This window comes from Erinaceus europaeus, chromosome 13 (genome assembly GCF_950295315.1).
Source record: "Erinaceus europaeus chromosome 13, mEriEur2.1, whole genome shotgun sequence".
Lineage (NCBI taxonomy): Eukaryota > Metazoa > Chordata > Mammalia > Eulipotyphla > Erinaceidae > Erinaceus > Erinaceus europaeus.
The window spans coordinates 57,357,313-57,380,381 of record NC_080174.1 but is presented as its reverse complement, the minus strand read 5'-3'; the positions used below and the strand labels follow the sequence as shown (position 1 = coordinate 57,380,381).

The 23,069-nt window shown below is 39.8% G+C and overlaps 1 protein-coding gene across 2 annotated transcripts in view; it reads right to left on the bottom strand.

The window, feature by feature from the left end:
* Nucleotides 1-23,069, bottom strand: part of AGBL4 (AGBL carboxypeptidase 4) — a 1,508,442-nt gene that overhangs the window by 133,711 nt on the left and 1,351,662 nt on the right. For both annotated transcript variants that reach the window (XM_060205929.1, XM_060205928.1), the window contains exon 9: nucleotides 7,656-7,767. In XM_060205929.1, coding sequence (XP_060061912.1) covers nucleotides 7,656-7,767 — 112 coding nt within the window. The remainder of the gene's footprint in view (nucleotides 1-7,655; nucleotides 7,768-23,069) is intronic.

Below are 23,069 nucleotides of genomic sequence, written 5' to 3'. Positions count from 1 at the left end.
CCACGAGGGCAGCTGCCCCTGTTGCCATATGACTCATTTTGGGAGACTCAGACGCAGGTCTGACATATCACTCTTGCCCAACTCTAAACTCAGCTTGCCCAAAGCTTGAATCTTATACTTACTGTTCCTGCTAGATTCCCATCTAAGGAAGGATATCTATCTGCCTCCTCATCACTCCCCTGTTGTCCAAGCTAAGCCTGGAGGACCATGCAAGACTCTGTCTTCTGCCAGACTCAGTCACTAAGCTGCTCACATCATCCTCCATTAGCATCTTCAGGATCTTCCTCACCCCCAACTCCTCAGCAGCAGATCTCATGGGCTCTTGAACCCTTCAAATTCATTCTCCTACTCTGCTTTGTCTCCCAGTGACTGCCCGTTTCCCCTAAGAAAAAAGATAAAATGGCTCTCTACATTATGACTCTGTCCCTCTATTTGAAGCTGCTCCCAGCCATACTGAAAGATCTCAAATCTCCTGAACATTCCTTCCTCTATAACCAAACATACACTGTATTCACATCCCCATCCTGGGCATCCTTTACACATTAGCTCAGATATGGCTTCTTGAATTTTCCAACAACCTTTGTGCCTCTCTCCATGAATACAACAGAGTACTAAAGGCCTGAAGCTGTTGCTGCCATTCACATAGCTTGAGGTAGAGTGATTATTATGATGAATGAGATTGTGAAGGTCAGGAGTAGAAAAGCAGTTAAAGCCATTAAGGAAGATGCCTTGGGGGCAGTGCAGTGTTTGCAACTGGACATAATGACTCCTGAAGTCAAACTTGAATTTAAATGGGCCCCAGATAGTGCTTTTAGAGGCTCTGCTGTGCACTGATATTCACTCTGCCATGTGCCTTCATATGCTTTTCCATACAAAGACCTTGTGACTCATCATTCAAACTGGAACACTTCTGAGAGTGACAGGGGGGACTATAAATAAACACTCTAGAACAACAGATATAAACTAGAACTTCCCAGGCAAGCTGAGACTTATAATCAATCTACTTGTAGATCATACTTTGTACTTAAAAATAATAAACCCTTAACACAATGTGTAAATCTATATTTATCAGTGTTTGCTTGCTGAAGGTTCATTTTTCCATTAGATTGAAAAGGTGAGGGCTTTGTTCAATGTTATAACTATACTATTTGATGACAGAAACAACTTAAATATATGTAGTAAGAATGAAAGGAGTGAAGGACTATTCAGAGGGAGGAAAGTTGGAAGCAAAGAAAAGATGGAAGGGGGTGGAGGTAAACATCACAATGGTTATGTAAAGACACTCTTATGCCTGAGCCCTCAAAGTCCCAGGTTCAGTCCCCCATAAGCCAAAGCTGAGAAGTGCTCTGTTAAGTAATAATAATAATAATTTTAAAAGTTGGGGCTGGCCTGGTGGTGCACCCATTTAAGTGCACATGTTATAATGTATAAGGGCCAGGGTTCAAGCCCCTGGTCCCCACCTGCAGGGGGAAAGCTTTGTGAGTGGTGAAGCAGTGCTGCAGCTATCTCTCTTTCTTGACCCTATCATCCTCTTCCCTCTCAATTTTTGGCTGTCTCTATCCAATAAATAAATAAATAAATAAATAAATAAATAAATAAATATAATATAATTAAGAAAAAATTAAGAGGGAATAGATGGGGAACCAGGCAGTGGCACACTGGGATAAGCATACATAGTAGAAGTAAATGACCAGTTTAAGAATCCAGGTTCAAACCCCTGGCTCCCCACCTGCAACTCACTTCAGAAGCAGTGAAGCAGGTCTGTAAGTGTCTTTCTCTCCTTCTCTATCTACCTCTCTATTCTCAATTTCTCTCTGTCTTATCCAATAGAAAAAAAAAATGACCGCCAGGAGCAGTGGATTTATAGTGCAGGCACTGAGCCCCAGGAATAACTCTGGAGGCAAAATAAAATAAAATAAAAGGTGTGGGGAAGAGATGGAAGGAATTGAGATCTTACTCCAAGTCAGTTTGACTTCTACTTTGTGCTCCATGTCATTGTGAAAAATAGCCCAGTTGGTTGTAGCCTTTTCATCGATGTCTATCAATCCAGTCTCACTACAGACCCCTGACTTTTACAAGTCTACATGACTGCAACCAGGCCTTGTTTTTCTTCAGAATTAGCTTAGACCCAGCCACTTCCTAAATATCCCATTCCCATTATAGCCACATTGTAAACTCAGACTTCCTGGCCAAAAGCCCCTTCCTCAATCTGTCTTTTCTAGTATAGCCACATTGTCCTGGTCAAAATCCCCTTCCTTGCACTTCCTTTCCCATTAAAGTCCCTCCTAATATCCACCCCCAACCCTTTTCCTAAACATGGTTAGATTGTGAGCCAATTCCCTCTTTCCAAAGGGGAAGAGGACAGGTTGTTCCCATGTCCAGTAATGTATAAAAAGGCTCTGAAGATTGCCTTTGGTGTGCTTGCTGGTTTATACCCTTGCATCATATATATATATATATATATGTAAAACTATTGCTTTGTTCATGACTCTTGGTGTCTCAGTCCTTATTTTAAGACATAGAGTGTGTTTTCCACTATTTCCCACAGCATAGAATTTGAAGTCTATTTACCTTGCATAACTAGTTCAACATCCAGCTGTGCTTATTAAGAAACAATTAGTTGATGATCAACCAATACATACCACTAAGGGTCTTTCAATATTTTTGTAGCTCTCTAGGCACACACAAGATCTTCCCTGATCTATGTCTAGGAACCTGAAAGAGTACTTAGTTGTCTGTGAGAAAAATAGTGACTTCTGATGGATAATAGAGGACAATTCAGGCTGAAGCTTCCCTACCCCTTCCTTTTTGTTCCTCCTTCTGTTTTTACCTCCCAGATCTCTCCTAGCTTATTTATCCAAAACATCAGTTTCCTCAATGGCTCCCACTCTATAATTTCTCCTGGTCTCATGTCTTCTCTCATCACACCTCATAGTTCTATCTGTGAATGATTATTTACTAACTGTAAACCATAACACATTTGGCATAAAATGATTTGTCATGTTTAGTCCAATTCAATTCATCAATCATTAAAACTTTATTATCAGCTAGGCTAGAAAAACGTAGAGGCTATTTTCTTTAAGGATATGGCAGAAAAAGTCATTTTGATTCTATCAAGGGAACTGCAGTGCACAGAGAGATCTTGGAAGGGGTGGGTCAAAAAACAGTGAACAAGATAATTCCTAAGAAAACATAAAATCATCAGGGATGGGTAATTAAAAGCATTCATATTGGCATATGCAGCGACTGGGGTTTCCCAGTCCCCATCTGCAGGAATGAAGCTTCACCAGTTATGAAACAGTGCTGCATATCTCTTTCTCTCTCTCTTCCCAGCTCCACTTTTCTACCAGAAAATGAAAAAAGAAAGAAAGAAAATAAAGAGAGAGAGAAAAATTGAAGAAGGCCTCTCTACTGAGAAAGCTAGTCAGGATAACATCAAGATCTCCGAAGCGTTGTGAGCACAATTAATAACTTTCTTCTGGGTCAAGGGGTGCCTAATGTTACAGCAAATGCTTCACATTTATGAGGTCCTGGGTTCAATTTCAAGCACCAGAGTAAACAAACAAAATAGGGGCTGGGTGGTAGCACATTTGGCTGAGTGCACATATTACCTTGTGCAATGATCCTTGGTTCAAGCCTCCATTCCCCAATGTCTGGCAGGCTGGGAGGGAGCTTTATGAGTGGTAAAGTAGTGCTGCAGGTGTTTCTCTGTCTTTGTCCCTATCTTCTCCTTCCCTCTCAATTTTTTGGCTGTCTCTATACAATAAATAAATAGAGATAATTAAAAAAAATACAAAAATATTTTTTTGTAGACAAAGGAGATTGGGATGGAGAAGGAAGCAGTTATATTAAAGTTATGTCTACATAAGTGTTAACATAGAAGATAGGCCAAAGATCTAGAAAAGTGAAGTTCACATAGAAAGTAACAGTTGAGTTAAAATAAGTACATTATACTTGGGCATCTATGTTTTCCTTTCATGACTACTCTAACCATTCACTTTTTTTTTTTTGCCTCTAAGGTTATTGCTTGGGCTCAGTGCCTGCACTACAAATCCTGCTCCAAGAGGTCATTTTTTTCCATTTTGTTGCCATTGTTGTTATTGTTGTTGTTATCACTGTTGTTATTGTTGGATAGGACAGAGAGAAATTGGGAGAGGAGGGGAAGACAGAGAGGGGAAGAGAAAGACACTTATTTCACTGCTTGTGAAGTAATCCTCCTGCAGGTATGGAGCCAGGGGCTTGAACTGGGATCCTTGAGTGTGCTTTGCACTGTGTGCTTAACCCAGTGTGCTACTTTCCAGCCCCCTCATTCACTTTTAAATATATAATTCTGTCTGGTCAATATATTTGACCTTCTTTACTTTGAGATATTTTTACTGGCATTTTAAAAAAATTGTACTGAAGAATGAGGTGCATTAGTACATCTTTAAAATAAAACTCCAAGACCTTTGCTACATTAGCAATCACTATTTGTCACCTGATGGCAGTCAAAGGGGTTATAAAATCACTCTCATCTAAGCTGGGATAGACTTAGATGTAATTTCACCACAAAGTATTTCAAACAGTTGGGTCTCCTCCATGATCATTTTTTGACATAGTGTCATTTAGCTTCAAGTTGAACACTTTTAGTAAGGCAAAGTTCACAGTATAGACACCCACTCCATTCCTTGGCAGTTCTAATTACTAAAAATTTCTATATCTATATAGGTCCTGCCTCTTCTCTTATGCTCCCATTTGAAAGGTGTCCATCCTGTCTCCTCTGGTAGCTCTTCTAAGACAGAATAATTATGGTCAGTTTCCTTTCACTAAACTACAAAACCCAAAACCCCTTGGGCCAGGTAGTGGAGTATCTGGTTGACCTATATGCATTACAATGTGCAAGGACCTAGGTTCAAGTTCCTGGTTTTCACCTTCAGAGGGAAAGTTTCACAAATGATGAAACAGTGGTACAGATGTATTTCTCTATCTATCTATCTATCTATCTATCTATCTATCTATCTATCTATCATTTATCTATTTCTGTCTCTATCCAATAAATAATTTATAAAATACATATTTTTATAAATTCCCCAAAGTTGGGATGAAACATATAGAATATTGAAACTGAACTACTACATTTAACCACATACAAAAGTAAAATCCAAATGGATCAAAGATTTAGGCATTGGACCAGAAACCATCAAATACTTAGGGGGAAAATGTTATCAGAACTCTTTTGGATGTAGACTTTTAAAAACATCTTCAATGACGCAAACCCAGTTGCAAGGAAAACAAAAACAAACATAAACCAATGAGAGTACATCAAATTGAAAAGTTTCTGCATAGAAAAAAGAACAATGACTAAAACAGAGATTTGGGAGACTTTTACATCAGACAACAAAAGTCTAAAAGGAACTCATCAAACTCAGGAATAGAAACCAAACAACTTCATACAAAAAGAGAAGAAGAGATCCAAAAGGTCAACAGATGTATAAAAAAAGGCTTCAAGTCAATGATTATCAAAGAAATGCAGATAAAGACAACACTAAGATATGATGTTACACCTATGAGAATATCATACAGTAACAACAAATGTTAGCAGGATGTAGAGAAAAAGGAATCCTTCTAAACTGGTGGTTGGAATGCAAATTAGCTAATCCACCATGGAAAAAAATCTTCAGACTTCTGAGAACACTCAACAATTATCAACCCTACAACCCATCAATGCCTCTCCAGGGCATATATCTAAAGGAAAAAAGCACATTCACATTAAGAAATCTATGTATGCCTATATTTGTAGCAGTACAATTTGTAATAGACAAATTTTGGAAATAAACCAGATATCTAATGACATACAAGTGGTTAAAATATTGTGGTACATATACACAATGGAATACTACTTAGTTATCAAAGTTGATGCCATCCTACACTTCATCTTGGACTGAACTTGAAGAAATTATGTTATGTGAGTAAGTGAAAAAGAGGATACATGCCAGAGGCTCTTACATATAGGTGTAACTTAAGAAACAAACGAGAAAAGGAAAAAGCACAGCAAGCCTTAGACTGGGCAGGTTGTACCAAACCAAAAGACTCTGGGGAAGGGATGGATGGACATGTATGGAAATGGTCTTAGGGTATTGATGTTCACATATGCCAACAACCATACTGTAAACCACTAATCCCCCAATGAAATGAAAAGGAAAAAATAGGACAGTGCAATGATTGTGAAAAACAGGGGAAAAAAATCCCACAGTTACATCCTATTTATTTAAAAAGTTGACCCTTCAAGCAAGCCTGGTGTGGAAACCCACTGTTCCCCCTTCTTTCTCTGAAATAGACGCCCTTATTTCTACTGCCACACCCTTACTTCCAACCAAGTGGTTATAGCAAGGCTTTATTGTTCTTACTCCTTTAATTTAATTTTATCTTATTAGTGATTTAATTATGATTGGCAAGACTGTGGCATAAAGGGTACTATTCCATACAATTCCCACCACCAGAGTTCTGTATCCAATTCCCTCCAATGGAATGTTCCCTATTCTTTATCCCTCTGGGAGTATGGACCAAAGATCTTTATGGAATGCAGAAGGTGGGAGATCTGAATTCTGTAATTGCTACTGAAAACTGTGAGTCACTGAAAACCGTGAGTCACTATTCTATTCAAATAGAAAATGATACAAAAGTAGTGGAAAGATATCCTATGCTCATGGACTGGAAGAATTAATATCATCGAAATGAATATTCTACCCAGAGTCATATAAAAATTTAATGAAATATCCATCAAGGCCCCACTTATTTTCTTTAAGAGAATAAAGCAAAAATTACAAACATTTATCTGGAACCAGAAAACACATAGAATTGACACAAAAATCTCAAGAAATAGAAACAGAAATGGAGGCATCACACTCCTAGACCTCAAACAATGTTATAAAGCCATTATAATCAAAACTGCTTGGCACTATTCTTTCATATACTTGCCTCTTGGGCCAGAGTTGACTAACACATTTTTTTTTATAATCGGAACAGGGAAATGAAAATACATTACATTTTAGAATTTGAAGTCACTGGATGTCACACTTGAAAGTCATTCTTCCTTCATGTGGAGAGGATCAAATATACTGGTATTCTTCTAATAAATTCTCTATTTTGCATAAACCAATTTGAGCTGTATTTCTCTTGCTTTTTAACCAAAGCCCTAGCAATTATGGATCAGCTCTTATATATTTCCTTCATCCCAAGATACTTCCACAGGGGCCGGTGGTGGTGCACCTGGTTGAGTGCACATGTTACATTGTACAAGGACCCTGGTTCGAGCTGTCAGTCCCCACCTGCAGGGGGAAAGCTTTGCGAGTGGTGAAGTAGTGTTGCAGGTGTCTATCACCCTCTTCCCTCTTAATTTCTGGCTATCTGTATCCAATAAATAAATAAATTTAGCACACAATTTTTTTTAAAAAGTCTAAAAAAAACAAAGAGCTCCACAACTGAACCCCACATTTATGAGTGTGTTTGTGTGTGTACTGATTTATCTAATTCAGAGACAAGATCATTAGACAGACCTAACCCTTCCCTAATTTTGATGCTGCACTCCTCATTTGCTGCTCTTAGTGAACTTTTCCAGTGCACACATCCCTTTCCCAGGTAAAGTCAAAAGTTATAAAGGAGAGTCAGTTACTTACTGGGTCATTGTACATCTGGACAATGAGCTGTTTCACCCCATGCAGGGTAGGGTGGGCCCATGGAGAGGGATCCAGCCAGTGACGATTCAGATCAAAACCCATCAGAGAGCACCTAGGCAGTATAGAAAATCAGAATCAGTCTAAATAGAAAAGGCAAGATTCTCACGTGTCAAAATACAACTAGAAGTTATTATATCATTGATTATTATCATTATTTTTTCTTCCTGAAGGAGTTCTGACTATGTTACATATGTTAATTCAATGCTTTCAACAATGCTATGAAGTCACAACTACTCCAATTCTCACTTTACAAAAGATGAAACAGTCACAGAGAGGTTTCTGTAGAGCAGTCTCATTTCAGTGCCAGGCTGTGAGGCTCACCAAAGGACAGTATAAAACGTGCTGAGGTTCAGTCTCACCATTATTCATTTCTGCCCCATACCTACTGCTAATCCAGTTGTCTCTGCTTCTAACTACATTTAGAACCTAAAATCTTTTCATCACCTTTAGTAAGATATCACCTTGAGCTTGGATCAAGGGTCAGAGTAATTGTAGTAATCTCTCACCTGGTATTTTTGTTTCCAAGTTAGCCTCCTCCTACTCTACCTCCCACCTCCAGCCCCCCACCCCTATTTTCTACACAGTCAGGGTAAGCTTCTTAAATCATATTTTACATCATGTTCTTTTGCTGTTCAAATGCCTCCCTGTAGATACAGAATAAAAGCTAATATCTTTTAAAGCAATCTCCTATAAACCCCCTATATAGTCCATCCCTATTAGCCTGTCTGATCTCAACTCCTACCATCAATCCCCTCGCCTCCTCTGTGCAGGAGACTGACCTCCAATACACCAAGTATTTCCTGCCTTGAGGCCTTTGTATTCCCTCTACCATGGATCCTCTTCTCCAGATAGATGAGTAATTCATTCTCAGATATTTCAAATCTACTCCAAAATTATCTGTTCAGGGGCATCTCCCCTGACTATCTCTTCTATTCACGCCTTTGAGCACATTAGAGAACTCCACCAGGGCAAGTGCAACCATGATCCCCCCACCCACCCACCTTGTTTCTTACTCCATGTATGCATGCTTTAAATCCTGCTTATATATAGGAAGAAATATCCCCCCCAAATTTCTGTCTACATACTTCTGTCTACTGGGTCTGACACATTGTGGGTACTCTCCAGGCCAAGCCAGGCCAGGTGTAATAGCCAGCTGCAACTTTCAAAAACCCTGTGCTTGCTTGCAGTTCAAATCACACCCTTTCTCTTTCTGATCCATTTTTCATCTATCACCTAGATGTCTCTTCCATAAATCTACTTGCACTCTTTTTTTAAATTTTTTATTTATAAAAAGGAAATATTGACTAAACCATAGGATAAGAGGGGTACAACTCCACACAATTCCCACCACCAGAACTCTGTACCCCATCCCCTCCCCTGATAGCTTTCCTATTCTTTATCCCTCTGGGAGTATGGACCCAAGGTCATTGTGGGATGCAGAAGGTTGAAGGTCTGGCTTCTATAATTGCTTCCCCGCTGAACCTGGGCATTGTCAGGTCAATCCATACTCCAAGCCTGTCTCTCTCTTTCCCTAGTGGGGTGGGGGTCTGGGAAAGCAGAGCTCCAAGGCACATTGGTGGGGTTGTCTGTCCAGGGAAGTCTGGTTGGCATCATGCTAGCATCTGGAACCCTATCCAGAGAATCCCAATTCACAAGCTAGGTTCTCACACATGGTAACATATGGACTCTACAGGATAAGTCATCATTCTGCCCCTGTCTATCACCATTTTATATAAGATAAAAATCAAAGATCTAGACAGTGGCAACAACTTATTCTAAGGTCACAGAGTTACTCTATGGCAGAGCTAGCATTTGATTTAGGTCAGCTTGATTGCCAGAGTTCAAACTCTTCATGACTGGTCTCCTTCCTCTGTTCTCCTTTACATTAAATGGTCTTAAAAAATAACATTAAATGCAGTGGTTAGTGTTCTCTCTACAGAGTTATATATGCAGCTCTTAAATATCTTGGCCTGCAGTAATGCCACCTACCCACACATGCACAGTCATCTGAAACCTGCTGATGGTCATTTATCTAGTATATAGTAGAGAGGCTTCTTGTCTGGGTCTGTCCAGATTTAATGTTTACACCTAAAACTTTTAAAACCAGATGTCTGTCTTTGAGATTGTTTAAGTAAATTGAGAAGGAAACAAAAATGAGGTCAGACTGCACTAATTTCAGGACTCGTCTTCCTTGGGTGGAAGGTAATTATGTTATCCAACCTCCCTTCAGAGAATGGAACAGTCTCTACCACTGTTTATCTGCCTTGAGGGCAAGGTACTATAGAGGCACACAAGAAGGTCCACTATGTTGTTCCTGATGGAGATGGCCAGTGGCTGTGGAGAGACGGATCTGTTAGAGGTCTAGGCTCATCATGTCTGTGTGGGAATCCCAGGACTCCCTGACTAGAGCCCCAGGTGACGGGGTGGCTTGGCAGTGACTAAAGAGTCACCATTATAGTATGCTGGTCTTTTGCCCTTATTCAGTTTTCATAGTCCTTAATTTGTCTGACAAGGTTAGCTTTGGAGTGATTGAGGGAAGTGTGCAGAGCCCTGCCCCACTAGGGAAAGAGATAGACAGGCTGGGCATATGGATTACCACCCATGTTCAGTGGAGAAGCAATTACAGAAGCCAGACCTTCCACCTTCTACACCCCATAATGACCCTGGGTCCATACTCCCAGATCAATAAAGAATAGGAAAGCTATCAAGAGAAGGGATGCTATAGGGAGTTCTGGTGGTGGGAACTGTGTGGAAGTGTACCTCTCTTATCCTATGGTCTTGTCAATATTTCCATTTTATAAATAAAAATTATAAAAATAAAAAAATGAGGTTAGAGTTAAAAAGAAACAACAAAAGGAGGTCCAAGGTCTAGAGATACTTCATCCATTAGAGTACACACACACTTTACCATGTGGGGGATGCAGGTGTGAGCCCCAGCCTCACATGGGACCACTAAATGTATCCCCAAGGTACAGTGCCTCTCTTCTCTACCTATATCTTTCTTCTTTTTTTTTGTTAAATAACTATTTATTTATTATTGAGTGGAGACAGAGAAACTGAGAGTGGAGGGGGAGAAATAGGGAGGGAGAGAGAGAGACACCTGCAGCCCTACTTCACCAATCGTGGAGCTTTCCACCCACAGGTGGGGATCAGAGGCTTGAACTTGGGTAGTTGGATATTGTAATGTGTGCTCAATCAGGTGCACCACTGCCTGGCCCCCAGACCTAATGCTTTCGAGTCCAGTGCTTTATCCACTGAGTCACCTCCTGGACCACAGTACCTAGGTTCCTCTAACTGTAACATACCTATATCTATCTATCATCTATCTATCATCTGCTTCTATCTCTATCTTATATAGATTATTCCTGCCGACAACCAGCTTTCTACCCTCAAGTGCTGTTCTGCTAGTTTCAGTGCATAGGAGGCTGAAATAGGTGCCAGATACAAGTAGTCAGGAAAGACCTTTTATCATTTCCTCCAGTGTGGCAATTAGGAAAATAAGAGTTTAGACCCTCTAGTGTTTGCTTCATCCTGTAAGTAATTCCCTATGAATTTTCTTTTTGCTCAAGTGATTAAAGTCAGTCCCTCCTTGACTGAAAGCCTTCCTAGCTATATGGCTCTGTGAACTAATTCACATAAAGTTCCAGCCAGGCTACACACTTCATTCTCCAATGACTGCTCACCAAGCAGAGGGAATGAATGGCCTGGGTTCTGTGCTCATAGAGCTTTTCCAGGCCCATTAAGTATCTGAAAATCTGAAAATCCACAGCATCATTGATAACAGTACGTAGTTATAAATAGCTGCATCCTTACAGATAGTTATCAATCTCTCTTCTGCCTCAAATTACAATGCCATCAGAAATGTTTTGCAAAGTCACCATCTTGCTATCGGACAATTCTGTGATTTGGTATTCACCACCTTCCCAGGAAGCTTATCTTATCTCATTTTTGGACAGCCTTATTAGGAAATTTTTCCTTATCTCTAACTGAAATTTGTTTTCCAGTGGGCCCCCATGGTAACTCCCATGGAAATAATTAAAAAAAAAAAAAGAGAAAAGAAGAAAAAAACTGAAGGGAAAACATCATAGGTGATCAGTTCCTTCTTGGTCTAGTGTGCTGATTAAAGTAAAAGGAGTTTGATAACTCAAGAGCAACTTGAATTCTCAAAAAACTTCTACAGCATTTACAAAAACTTTCAATGGGTATTCTGGGTACTGTTTGAATTGATGTTTAAATTCTTCTTATGGGGGCCAGGTGGTGGCACACTTGGTTGAGTGCACATGTTACAATGTGCAAGGACCCGTACTGAAGCCCCTGGTCCCCAACTGCAGGGGGGGAAGCTTTGGAAGTAGTGAAGCAGTGTTACAGGTGTCTCTCTCTCTCTCTCTACCTCCCCCTTTTCCCTCAATTTCTGGCTATCTCTATCCAGTAAATAAATAAAGATAATTTAAAAATTAAAAAATAAATTATTCTTATGACAACCATCCTATTAGTAGGTATGTATTTTTTAAATAAATATATAGGGTCCCTCACTAGAAGCCAGAAAACAGATGTTTTCTATAATGTTTATATCATCTTGGAAATGTTACTCCCCTTCCTTGCTCTCCATTCTCTTCTTGTCATAAAATGACAAGAGTTGTACTTCATGGAAGTGCCTTTCACCTTTTTCATCATCTGACTCTAAAGCATCAATAACATGACTTTACTCCCAGAGTACAGAACTTTCAAGGAACATACATTATTAATAAATTTAAGTCAAAATACAAAGGAGAAAATATTCTAGAAAAAAGATTGACACAGTTTTAAAACAAAACATCAAATGGTGAAATATTAACAATAATATGTTGATATGAATTGCATGTACTTTTCAACATTTGAGATGAACATAGGAATACATTATTTTTTAATTTTTATTTATAAAAAGGAAACACTAACAAAAAAACAGGATAAGGGAAGTACGACTCCACACAATTCTCACCACCAGAACTCCATATCCCATCCCCTCCCCTGATAGCTTTCCTATTCTTTATCCCTCTGGGGGTATGGACCCAGAGTTATTATGGAGTGCAGAAGGTAGATGGTCTGGCTTCTGTAATTGCTTCCCCACTGAACATGGGCATTGGCAGTTTGATCCATATTCCTAGCCTGTCTCTCTCTTTTCCTAGTGGGGCAGGGTTCTGGGAAAGTGGGGCTCCAGGACACATTGGTGGGGTTGTCTTTCCAGGGAAGTCCCGTTGGCATCATGTTAGCATCTGGAACCTGGTGACTGAAAAAAGAGTGAACATATAGAGCCTAACAAATTGCTGACTAATCAAGAACCTAAAGGCTGGAATAGTGCAGATGAAGAGTTGGGGGGGGGGTCTCTGTTTTATAGATAGTAGGCCTATTTTAGTTATATTCCAAAGAGTCCATGACTACGCTATTTTTTTTTCTGAGCCTAAAATCTGATATGCAGGTAGATCCAAGTTATTGTCTGAGGAGATGATGTCATGGCTGTGAAAAGGATCAGAAAGCTGGATCAAGGAAGAGAGTAGTTCCCAAATATGGGAAATTTGTATAAATATTGTTGACTGTAAACCCAATCTATTTGATCTGCTCTTGGGCCCGTATTCAGCTTAGGATCCTATGTGACCTTTGCATCCCTATACATCTGAGCTCACATCCTGTAGCCATGAGTAGAAACATTCCAAGCTACCTCAATTTCAGGACCCATATTCCTCAAGTGGAACATAGAGTATGTTGTCCAGCCTCCCTTAGGAGGATGAAACATTCTCTACCATTGTTGATCCAGGTTGAGGGCAATTTCCTAGGGGGGCCCACAAAGGGGCCTACTGTGTTGTTCCTGATAGAGATGACCAGTAACAATTGAGAGAGGGATATATTTGGGATCTAGGCCCATCATGTCTATTTGGTAATCTCAGGACTCCCTGACTAGGGCCCCAGCTGATGGGGTGGCTTGACAGTGACTAAAAAGTCATCCTTAAAGTATCTTTTGCCCTTATTCAGCTTTTGCAGTCCTTAAGTTGATAAGGTTAGCTTTGGAGTGAGTAAGGGAAGTATAATAGGAAGTAGGTGAGGAGGATATCTAGGTCTAAGTAGACACTATTTCATTAGGAACTTAATGGTGTCTTTTTAGGTCTTTGTACTTGCTTGCTGCATATACTGACTCACTGCAGACTATTGTGCACTTTTGCTTTCAGGTATATATTTTTCGCTAATTTATGGATACATGTGAACATATGCCCTATCTCATGAGATCTGGTTTATATCTAGGATTTGGGACTCTGTTAGGAAGTCCTAAAATGGAATTAGTGAATCCTATGAAAGAAAAGGTCTCACCCAAGTAATGAGGCTGAAGGGTTGATATTCCACACCTGACATCTCTGAACACAGTCTGAAGTGAAGCATGCTGAGGTGGTACTCATTGTGTTGATTAGGTTGGGATTGCCAGATGCAATATCATTTGGTATGAATTTAGAGAAGCATGCAGGAAAGTGAGCCCCACCCTAGAGGTTTGAGGACTGGGGGAAATATAGGCTCTAAAGAGGAAGCGGGAGTTTCCTGCTATCTTAGGAATTAAGAAGGCAATAGATAGTTATAGCTTTAATCAAATTATTTGGCAATTGGGTTAACTTTGAAAATCCATTTGTTAGTATTTGCTGTATCAAACACAGCATCACCATAATTTGTGTCCTTTGACATTATTTGTATATATCTGTGTCTTATAGAGTAATGCCACCAGTTGCTTCTATTCTCCTTGGTCTAAGCTTTTAAGAGACAACATTTCAGAGATAGCCTATGGCCTGTCCATTAAAAAGTTTGAGACATTCAATCAATTTTCCCTTATCATATTAATTAAGTAGTGATTTATATTACTACAAGTTAATAGGAGTGTACATAAACACCATTTCCATCACCAAAAGACTGTGTCACATCCCACCCTCCCCTCTCCGCCGCCCTGCCCCTGAAGTTTTCAAATTGCTGTGAGTTTTGGAGAGGAAATGGGTGTTTTTTAAAGATCACAGAATAAAAAAGAATTCCATACAGGAGTTGTGTGTGAAGTCAGGCAAGGTGAAATGGCTGGAATTACACATATTTTGAACACTGTCAGTATGTTATGCTTTTTTTTAAATAATTTATTTCTTTATTGGGGAATTAATGCTTTACATTCAACAGTAAATACAATAGTTTGTACATGCATAACATTCCCCAGATTCCCATTTAACAATACAACCCCCACTATGTCATTCATCATCTTTCATGGACCTGTATTCTCCCCACCCACCCACCCACCCACCCCAGAGTCTTTTACTTTGGTGTAATACTCCAATTCCATTTCAGGTTCGACCTGTGTTTTCTTTTCTAATCTTGTTTTTCAACTTCGGCCTGAGAGTGAGATCATCCCATATTCATCCTTCTGTTTCTGACTTATTTCACTCAACATGATTTTTTCAAGGTCCATCCAAGATCGGCTGAAAACGGTGAAGTCACCATTTTTTACAGCTGAGTAGTATTCCATTGTGTATATATACCACAACTTGCTCAGCCACTCATCTGTTGTTGGACACCTGGGTTGCTTCCAGGTTTTGGCTATTACAAATTGTGCTGCCAAGAACATATGTGTACACAGATCTTTTTGGATGGATGTGTTGGGTTCCTTAGGATATATCCCCAGGAGGGGAATTGCAGGGTCATATGGTAGGTCCATTTCTAGCCTTCTGCGAGTTCTCCAGACTGTTCTCCACAGAGGTTGGACCAATTTACATTCCCACCAGCAGTGCAGGAGGGTTCCTTTGACCCCACACCCTCTCCAACATTTGCTGCTGTTACATTTTCTGATGTATGACATTCTCACAGGAGTGAAGTGATATCTCATTGTTGTCTTGATTTGCATTTCTCTGACAATCAGAGACTTGGAGCATTTTTTCATGTGTTTCTCGGCCTTTAGGATCTCTTCTGTGGTGAATATTCTGTCCAAGTCCTCCCCCCATTTTTGGATGGGGTTATTTGTTGTCTTGTTGTTGAGTCTGGCAAGCTCTTTATATATGTTGGTTATTAAACTCTTATCTGATGTATGGCATGTAAAGATCTTCTCCCATTCTGTGAGGGGTCTCTTGGTTTGGGTAGTGGTTTCTTTTGCTGTGAAGAAGCTTTTTAATTTGATGTAGTCCCATAGGTTTATACTTGCCTTAGTCTTCCTTGTAATTGGATTCGTTTCATTGAAAATGTCTTTAAAATTTATGCGGAAAAAAGTTCTGCCAATATTTTCCTCTAAGTATCTGATAGTTTCTGGTCTAACATCCAAGTCCTTGATCCACTTGGAATTTACTTTTGTATTTGGTGAAATACAGTGATTCAGTTTCATTCTTCTGCATGTTTCCACCCATTGTTTCCAACACCATTTGTTGAAGAGACTCTGCTTTCCCCATGTAATAGTCTGGGCCCCTTTGTCAAAGATTAGATGTCCATACGTGTGGGGCCTCATTTCTGGGCTCTCAATTCTATTCCACTGGTCAGTGTGTCTGTTCATGTTCCAGTATCAAGTAGTTTTGATGACAATGGCCCTATAATACAGTTTGAGACCTGGGAGTGTGATGCCTCCAGTTCTGTTCTTTTTTCTCAAGATTGTTTTGGCAATTCTAGGTCTTTTCTGGTTCCAGATAAACATTTGTAGCATTTTTTCTATTCTCCTAAAAAATGTGCTTGGGATCTTGATGGGGATAGCATTAAATTTGTAGATGGCTCTGGGTAATATATTCATATTGATGATTTTAATTCTTCCAACCCATGAACATGGAATATCTTTCCACTTCTTTGTGTCTTTTTCAATTTCTTTGAGTAGTGACTCATAATTTTCAGTATACAAGTCTTTCACTTCTTTGGTTAGGTTTACTCCTAGATATTTTATTGTTTTTGTTGCTATAGAAAAAGGAACTGATTTCTGGATTTCAATTTCTTCTAACTTAGTGTTTGCATAGAGGATTGCCTGCTTTTGTCCCTAATTATACTATAAGAATCAGGAGACCAAGCCTGGTATAATCTCTATGTTTGTAGTGGTTTCAGAACCTGAATAAGGTGCCAAAAATAGAGAAATGGACAAGATGACCTTCCAGATACCAGGTTTTCACTCTTGTGACTTCCAGTTTAGAGACAATGTGAATTCCCAAGTCTCTTACTACTTTGGTTCTCTTGTGTTCTCTTATTTTATTTTTAAGATGACATTTCTGCACAAGCTCAAAATTAGGTCCCATATTCTGACACAAATGGGGATATTTATGGCACAACGAGACAAGAAATTTGACATTAAGAGCATTCTGGGAAACCCAAATTTATGTAAGTCAAATGTATATGTAGCTGCATAATACATAATTTCTTTCTTGCATTAGAGACATTCTTAGTATATTTTATTTCTTATTCCAAACTGTCAGGGCAGGGATGACATCTGGTTCAAAGTGCACACTTAAACACCAATTTATATACTATAGACCCATGTGCAGTGAAAATTCAATACATGTGTTGAACAATGAGTGAAGTAATGTACGCACAAATTCATTAATTACTACCCTCAGATTTCAAAACAAAATCTACCTGAAAGACACACTTTTATAAGTGCCTGTAAAATGCTATACATGTCCACAACAACTCAATGAAAGTAGTATTATGTATCTTTATTTATAAATGAGCAGATAAAAGTCCAAGATATATTTGACCTTGAGAAGGTCATTTGACACTCACTGGCATATATTAATAGAACTAGGATATGAACCTAGACCTTACACATATGATATCAGGGTGATCTAAACAGGCTTTTTGAGGTCCCATCTTCTAGTCATTAGCAAAGTTGTGTAATCTATGAAAGAGAGACCCAGATGTTCCTTCATCTGTTCTTCATGTCTGGGACTCTCTCCTCTAGCCAGTAATAATTGTTCCAGTGTGCATTATTCAAATAGTAAATAAATAACTCTATCTCATGAATAGCACTGTGCCATATCTCTGTTGCAGTGATGGCATCTAGAGTGAGAACAGTGATTTAATCATCTTCCTTACGAGTTAAGTTGATCTCTAAAAAACAGAGAAGAGGAAGCTGATGACACTACATTAGTATTTTCCTGAGCACTGTGGGGTTTCATTGCTTCTGGAGGGAAGTCATGGACAAGCAGACATAAATAAGGCATTCTTGCAATTGTCCCTAAAACACAGCAGCTTTTCAGCATCAAACTGAATTCGATTTATAGCAATGAGCTGGATTGAATTAAATATATTTGCACCAAAAACAAAATAAATATTGCTTTATTCAGTGCCACTAAAAGATTGGGATATGGGGGCTGGTGGTGGTGCACCTGGCTGAGTACACATGTTTTAGTGCACAAGGACCCAGGTTTAAGGCCCTGGTCCCCACCTGCAGGGGGAAAGCTTTGAAAGTAGTGAATCAGGGTTGTAGGTGTGTCTCTGTCCCTCTTCCTCTCTATCTCCCTTCTCTTGTCAATTTCTGTCTGTTTTTATCCAATAAATAATTAAAGATAATTTAAAATATAAAGGTTGGGACTCAATTGCCCTTGGCCTCAGGCACCTTCCAAAACTATCAACAAACTATTGTCAAAATGGCAGGTAATTTGTCCCCAACACAAATAATAATTATCATGCACCCCTTCCTAATCACTACCATGAAGATATGTAAAACATTTTCCTTATCCCAATAAGGAGATATCTTTGACTAGGGCTGTAGAGACAGACAAAGGAATTCCTTAAATCAACAACTATTTACTACTGTACACAGACAAGCTGTTTCTAGCTTTGTCAATATCACTTTGAGTAAAAATATTTCTAGTTCTCAGTTTTATAAGCTAAATTTGTGTCCCGTGAACATAGATTCTAAATCAGAAGGATTCTAAATCAGAAGTTTGAGTCTGAGGTTCTATGATCATGGACAAATTAGGATGTTTTACTCAAGACCTGAAATCACTGAAACACCACTGAATCAGAGACTGAATCTATCTGATTTTCCACTGAGACATCACTGCTAACAACATATCAGATACACAGTTCTCAGTCAAACTGTTTCAAGAGAGGTACAGAAATGTTAAATGATAGATGTAAAGGCTAAATCACAGATGTAGGACTTGAACCCCATCTGTCCAGTTCTACAGTCTATCTTCAGCTATCACAATCTTCAGTTATCACAATCTGTCCTGAAAATGAGCCAGTCAGTGCCCAAGAGATGCTAGGTGCAGAGTGGATGAAGCACCTTTGTTTTTAAAATGAGAAATCATATGGGGGCCTGGAATGTAACTTAGTGGTAGAGTACATACTCTTTATGTATGATGCCAATGGACCCACTATTGGCACAAAATAAAATCCCAAATAAGACACAAACAACAAGCAAATACGGTGGCACACCTGGTTGAACGCATATGTTACAGTGTTCAAGGACCCGGGTTTGAGCCCCCGGGTCCCCACCTGTTGGGGAGGGGGAGAAGCTTTGCAAGTGGTGAAGCACTGCAGGTATCTCTCTTTCTCTCTCCCTTAAGGTCTCAATTTCTGGCTGTGTCTATCCAATAAATAAGAATAATAATAAAAAATTTAAAAAATTAAAAAAAAAACACTTAAAAAATCACAACAAGCAAATATAGAGTGAGCCATTTGATACAGTTCAGTGGTAGAACAAATGCTTTTGCTGTGTGATGCCCTGGGCTTCATTCCTGGCACCCCTCAAAAAAAATTCAGGTAGAATAAGAGGAAGAGAATCTCAAATAGGAGTTGACATGAAAGGAAAATTCATAAAAACTGACAAAAGCTGACCCTCTCCAGGGTAAAATTTACTAAAGGGTACCTACCCCTTTGGGTGGGTGAAGTGTAGAATGATGTCATTTACTCTAGCTAGGCTTGGGGTTGAAATGAAGTAGAAAATAGCTGTATAATTGCTTAATATAACCTGCACTCATATTTTCATGTTATCTGATGACAAATGAAGATGATTGCTGCTGCCCCACCCCCACCCCCATTTGCTGAGCAGAACAGCACCAGTGGGCATCCTGTGAGATGAGAGCTGTTAGCACCAGGGGGCATCCCTTGAGATAAGAGCTGTTAAGAAGGCCTGTACCAGGGGGAGGGACAATTCCAGCCCTAGATAAGTTCCATATCCTTTTTTGCCTAGTTGCTTTGCATCTAAACAACACATTGATTTTTAAAAAATATTTATTTATACCCTTTTGTTGCCCTTGTTGTTTATTGTTGTAGTTATTATTGTTATCTTTGCTATTGGATAGGACGAGAAAAATGGAGACGAGGGGAAGATAAAGAGGGGCAGAGAAATATAGACACCTACAGACCTGCTTCACTCCCCTGCAGGTGGGGAGCTGGGGGCTCGAATTGGGATCCTACCTTAGTCCTTGTGTTTTGCGCCACCTGTACTTAACCTGCTGCACTACTGCCGGACTCCCAACACATTGATTTTTGACACATTCCTGTGAAAGTTATTTCACCTTGTCCTGCTCCTTACAAATGAAAATGTAACCTTGATATAACCTGTTGAAAAATGCTATTTAAACCTGTGCTGTTCCTTTGTTCAGGGCAGTGAAAATTTCCAAAGAGATTTGGTTCTCTTGCCCACTAGTGTAATAAACTCCTCTCTTTTCACCATAATTTCAGTTTAAGGTTCGTGTTTGGGCATAATTTCCGCAAAAGAGAGAAGAGTGCCCTCACCCCCCTTGATCATGAGCCCTTTGGCAGTACATAGATTGCATGTCCATGTGAGTATTTGGACTCCCACTTCTGAGAGTCAACATGTCCTTTGCTTTATAGTGATGATCTTTCTGACAAGGTGGAAGAACTGAGGGAGCCTGTGGTCAGAGCACACTAAGAATATGTGTCCTCTCCAACTCTAAGATGTATGAGACACTTCAATTCCATGAGTGTCCTGGCTGGAGCACCTTTATAATTGTTGTGGCCCACATATGCCCCGGGGGGTTCACCTCTCTCCTACAGTCTCCTGTTTGACAGCCATAAGCTGAGGTACTTTTCACAGTGACCGAAAACAATTCTGAGAGTCAGTTACCAGCTCAAAAACTCATGGCTTCATAAAAACCTATGCCCACTACAAATATACATGGGCCCTGGGTCAGATAGATGGGCTTTACAGGTTGTTGTGACCCCAACAGGAGTTTGAAACTATTAGCATACAAATGAGGTCAGCCTGAGGCGAGACACCCAGAGAAGGAAATGTATAAAAAGCACAGCAGGTTGCTCTCTTTGGCTGTTGTTTCTTCTCCTTGTTAGAAGCATCTCAACAGAGGTGTTCCAGGTATCCATCATGGCTACTTCTCCTGGGAACTGAACACGTGTGACTCTGCTAGCCAGTAAACTTTTAGACCCCTCTACAGCCATGAGCAACATTTACCATAGCTGATAACTGTTTATCTTATGGGACTAAATTTTGATAACTATACTCAGACTTTATGGACCTAGTATACTCTTAACCCCTGATGATAATTGCTTATTTTGTGTATCTAAATATATGCCCCATGCTTTTGTAATGCCCTAATAAACCTTGTATTGCTTAAACTCATTCCCAGCTCCCCACTGTGAATCCTTGAAGGTCCAAACCCTAACCTCTTTTAAGTTAAAGTTACAAGGTAACAGTATTTATATACTGTTCCCTTGTAACTAGGGAGCTACTCTCTGCCCTGATCCAGCTTTCTGGTCCTTTTCCTAAATCTGACACAATACTCTCAGACAATACTTTTAGCTCACCTGTACATCAGCTGTCTGGCCCAGGCAAAAATTAATAAAGTCAAGGACCCAGAGGTATATAGCTAAAATAGACATCCTAGTTTCTTCAAACATGAAGACCCCAAATCTCATCTGCTACATTCTTACCTTTAGGTTCCTGACTATTAAACAATTTATTCTGCTTTATGTCTTAACATCTTTTCAGCCACCAATTTGCAGATGCTACCATGATGCCAACCTGACTTCCCTGGGCAGATGATCTCAACAGTGTGTCCTGGAACCCCAAATATCCAGAGCCCTACCCCCACTGGGAAAAATGGGAACAGGCTGGGGGAATAGATCAACCTGTCAATGCCCGTGTCCAGCAGAGAAGCAATTACAGAAGCTAGACCCCCCACCTTCTGTACCCCATAAATATCTTTAGTCTATACTCCCAGAGAGATAAAAAATAGGGAATCTTCCACTGGAGGGGACAGGATACAGAACTCTGGTGGTGGGAATTGTATGGAATTGTACCCCTCTTATCCAATAATCTTGTTGATCAATATTAAATCACTAATAAAATAAAATAAACTTATGCCCACATTTCAAAGACAAGGAAACCAAGGCTACATTCATAAGCAATGTAAAGGTAGAATTGGAAGTTAGAACCCAAGTACTGAACCAGAGGAATAACAGAACTTACAATAACTGCCAAACAATGTTCTAAGTGCCTTATCAGTACTAGTTACACTGAAACTTAAAACACTGCTCTATGGTTGGTATAAATTCAGTTAATGTTTATTGTTGCTGTTGTTATCAATTTAACATTATTGTTCCACTGTTTTGTAACATTGCTTTTCTCTTACTCTGGGCAATTCTTCCTCATCCCTTAAGGCTCATCTCACACAATATTTTCTCCCTGGAGGAAAGCACAGGGCAGAGTGCAGGCTCCCAATGCATGGTACAGGGTATGTCCTGAGTGAGCCTTGTGGGGAAGAAAGAGACGGAGGTGTGACAGGCAATAACATGCTGTTACATTGGAACCCCCCTCTTAAATATTAATGATTTATTAAGTAGATTTCTTGGTTGAGTTTCTTTTTAGGTTTTAAGTGTTAAGTTCCTTTTTCTTTAGAGTTAAGCTGTCTTGCTGAGTGAAGTGGAAAATTCCTTGCCCCTTCCCCCTTGAATAAACAGGACCTAATCAATGAAGGCCACCCATTGTTCGAAGGACCCTGCGTGGGGACAAGCCTTATCAGGACCTTTGCACAAACTTTGTGGTGTGCTGTCTACCGGATGGGTGGTCATAGCTGATGGCGGGAGGATGTGGCGACCCTGCCTGGTTGAATTCTATTGGTTGTGTGATCTTACTATATTTGAAACTAGCCCGCGCTTTGCTTTGAATGGATCATGCTTTTGCTAAGTTTGAAATGATTGGATTTTGTGTTTGCTATAGCCTGTTATTGGATGTAGGTTGATAAGGTGATGTGTTCCCCCTCCCTGAGTGTAGTCTGAATTCCTATAAATTGTGTGGTTTGAGCCTTGTTCAGGGTCAAGCTTGGTAGACTGCATCCAGTCTCCATCTCGGCCCGGATTGCAATTTGTCAATAAACATCTTTTGCTTCCTTGCAGTGGATGGTGGTTTGA